This window comes from Pediculus humanus, genomic scaffold (assembly GCF_000006295.1).
Source record: "Pediculus humanus corporis 1103172107369 genomic scaffold, whole genome shotgun sequence".
Taxonomy (NCBI): Eukaryota; Metazoa; Arthropoda; class Insecta; order Psocodea; family Pediculidae; genus Pediculus; species Pediculus humanus.
Genome location: NW_002986997.1, coordinates 115,867 through 118,485, shown reverse-complemented (window position 1 = coordinate 118,485; position 2,619 = coordinate 115,867). Strand labels below are relative to the sequence as shown.

Sequence of the window (2,619 nt, the reverse complement as noted above, 5' to 3'; positions counted from 1 at the left end):
AAGGTCGTTTGTTTGTTGTTGTTGTATAAAAAAAAAAAAAAATTTTTTGTCTATTAAATCATTCGTCAAAATACGAAATCGTTAAAAAATCAAAAATTTTTTTTATTTTTATGTACGTTAATTAAATTTCTTTTTTATTTTTTTTTCGAAAAAAAATAGAATTCGTTTTTTTCTAATAGAAATCTATTTTAAATAATTTTTTGTTGCAATTTATTAACAAAAAAAAAATTAGTTTAAACGGCGCCAAAAAAAAAAAAAAAAATTATCAATGAGAAAAACGAAATCGCCAGACTTTTAAATAATTGCCATTTAAATAATAATAATAATAATTTAGTTTCAAGTTTTTTGTTTATTAATGAAGAAAATTCATATTTAAAAAAAAAAATTAAAAAGTTACACAAAAAAAAAAAATTTAAAACATAATTTAAACAATTTAAAAAAATTACGTAAAATTTAATTTTTTTTTTTAACGCGTGTTACACACGCACATTTTTAATTTCATGCCGGCACGTGTGTTTAGAAATTGATAATATCGATCTATCGAATTTTTTTTAATTTCGATATTAACCATAAGAAAACATAAAATCGATAAAACATAATCGATATAATCATAATCGTTGCGAATGAACGCCCCCCTTTTTTTTGTTTTATAGGAATGATAATCATTTTTTATCATCGTTTGAATTATTAACAATTATATTAATTATAAACAATTGCAAAAGCGTTTTAATTATAAACAAATGTTGCGACGAAGGTATGATATTCGAAAAAGGTTTAAAATGCGTACAAAAACCACAAAACGGAACATTGTTAAATGACGACAATGGCGACGACGACGAAAAGGATTTCAATTGGTTTCCAACGGATTTAATCGTCGATATGAAAACATATAAAATAAATAAAAAAAAAAAAAAATACAATGAAAATATAATAAAAAATTCAATTATAAATTACGGTAAAAAACCGGATTGCGATTTAAATGACGCGGATTCAACGGTAACAAATTCGGAAAAGCAAATTTTTAATTTTTTACTCTATGACGACTCACGAATGGATGTTTACGTGTCGACAAATAAATCACTTCATCATTACTCGCACGCTTATTATTTTCCAATCGTTGAAGAAAACGACGTGGAAGCAGATAATGAAAAGGAAAATTTTACGATACTCGCCGATAGAGATTCAGGTGATGATAATGATAATGATAATAATTATTATTTTTTAATGGCGTTTACTTTCACATTTTGTTTATATTTTCCTTACAGTTAAATTACGAAAATTTCCGATTGAAGATGTTTGCGTCGATGGCATATTAAATTCGAATCGTCACAGGTTGTTGATATGTCCTTGCAAATCGTCAACCTGTATAAGAAAATGTTGTAAAGATGATGAATTTTATAACGTCACGATACAATCGTGCGAACCTAAATCCGATTCAATTGAAAAATGGCGTCCGAAAAATGCAGAGGTGAGTCAAATAATAAAAAAAACTTTTTTTCACTAAATTAAATGCAATCGAGAGGTCTTCCCCTTTGCCTCCTTTTGGCTCCCCTTTTATTTTAATGGAAAATAAATAAATGAATTTAAATAAAAGACAAACGAAAAGTCAATTATTATTAGGAAAAAAATGTAGGGCAGTAAGATATCCGAGAGTGAGGGGGGGGGAAGAGTTGATGGGGGGAAGGGAATTTTTTTTTTTTTTTTACTGTCGTGTCTTAAGAAAGCCTGTTGGATTAAATCCAAACAAACGATTTTTTTTTTTTTTTTTGATAATTTTATTTGGTGATCGAATTTTATTTTTTATTTTTTTATTTATATTTACGAAAAATAATTTAATGGCGGTTTAAAAAATTAAAAAATTTACGCGGCAAATAATTGCCGTTTGTTTTCAAAATGGCGGCAAAAATTACAAAGGCGAAATGTGTGATCGTCGCGAGAAAATAAAGAAGGAAGTGTTGGCGTAACGGAAACGTGGGAGGTTTTTTTTTTTTTTGTAAATAAATTTAATTAAAAATTAATAATAATAATGATAATAATAATAATGATAATGATGATGATGATGATAAGGATAGTATAAGGAATGATCGGGTTTGGGAGAAAAATTTCAAAAATTTATTCGATGAAAGCGTGAGACTCCAGTAAATTCATGGCAAAAATAAAAAGTCACGACAGAGATAAAAAAGATAATGATAATAAAAAAAAAAATGTACAACGTCACGACAGCAACAACCGTGGAAAATTTTCGAAAAAAAAAAAAGAAAAAATTTTGAAAGGAATGAAAAAGACCTGCCCAAAAATTTTATTTTATTTTTTTTTTCGTCATCAGTTTCGACTTTTATACTCGTGTGGGAAAGATATAAGAAAAAGTTTTTCCAGCGTGTAAAATTAACGGTTTTTTTTTATCCGGTTCGGGTTCCAGTTACTTAATCATTTTCTCCAGTTGATTCCATAAAACACATCACGTGTTTAATTTTTTTTTTTTTTTAAATTCGTTAACGTAGTAGAGTTTAAAAGACAAAAAAAAAATTTTTTTTACTCTTAAACAAAACGAATTTTTACATTCATTTGACAGTGACGATAATAATAATAATTTTTAATTAATGAAACCTCCTTCCTCCC

At 26.7% G+C, this 2,619-nt stretch overlaps 1 protein-coding gene across 1 annotated transcript; it reads left to right on the top strand.

Annotated features, from left to right (window-relative positions):
• Positions 1–756: 756 nt before the first annotated feature.
• On the top strand, positions 757–1,786 carry Phum_PHUM009980 (uncharacterized protein; the record flags this gene model as incomplete). Its single annotated transcript, XM_002422701.1, has 3 exons — positions 757–1,186; positions 1,266–1,468; positions 1,721–1,786. The coding sequence occupies 3 exons, from the start codon at positions 757–759 to the stop codon at positions 1,784–1,786; spliced, it is 699 nt and encodes a 232-aa protein (XP_002422746.1).
• Between the last annotated feature and the right edge of the window lie 833 nt (positions 1,787–2,619).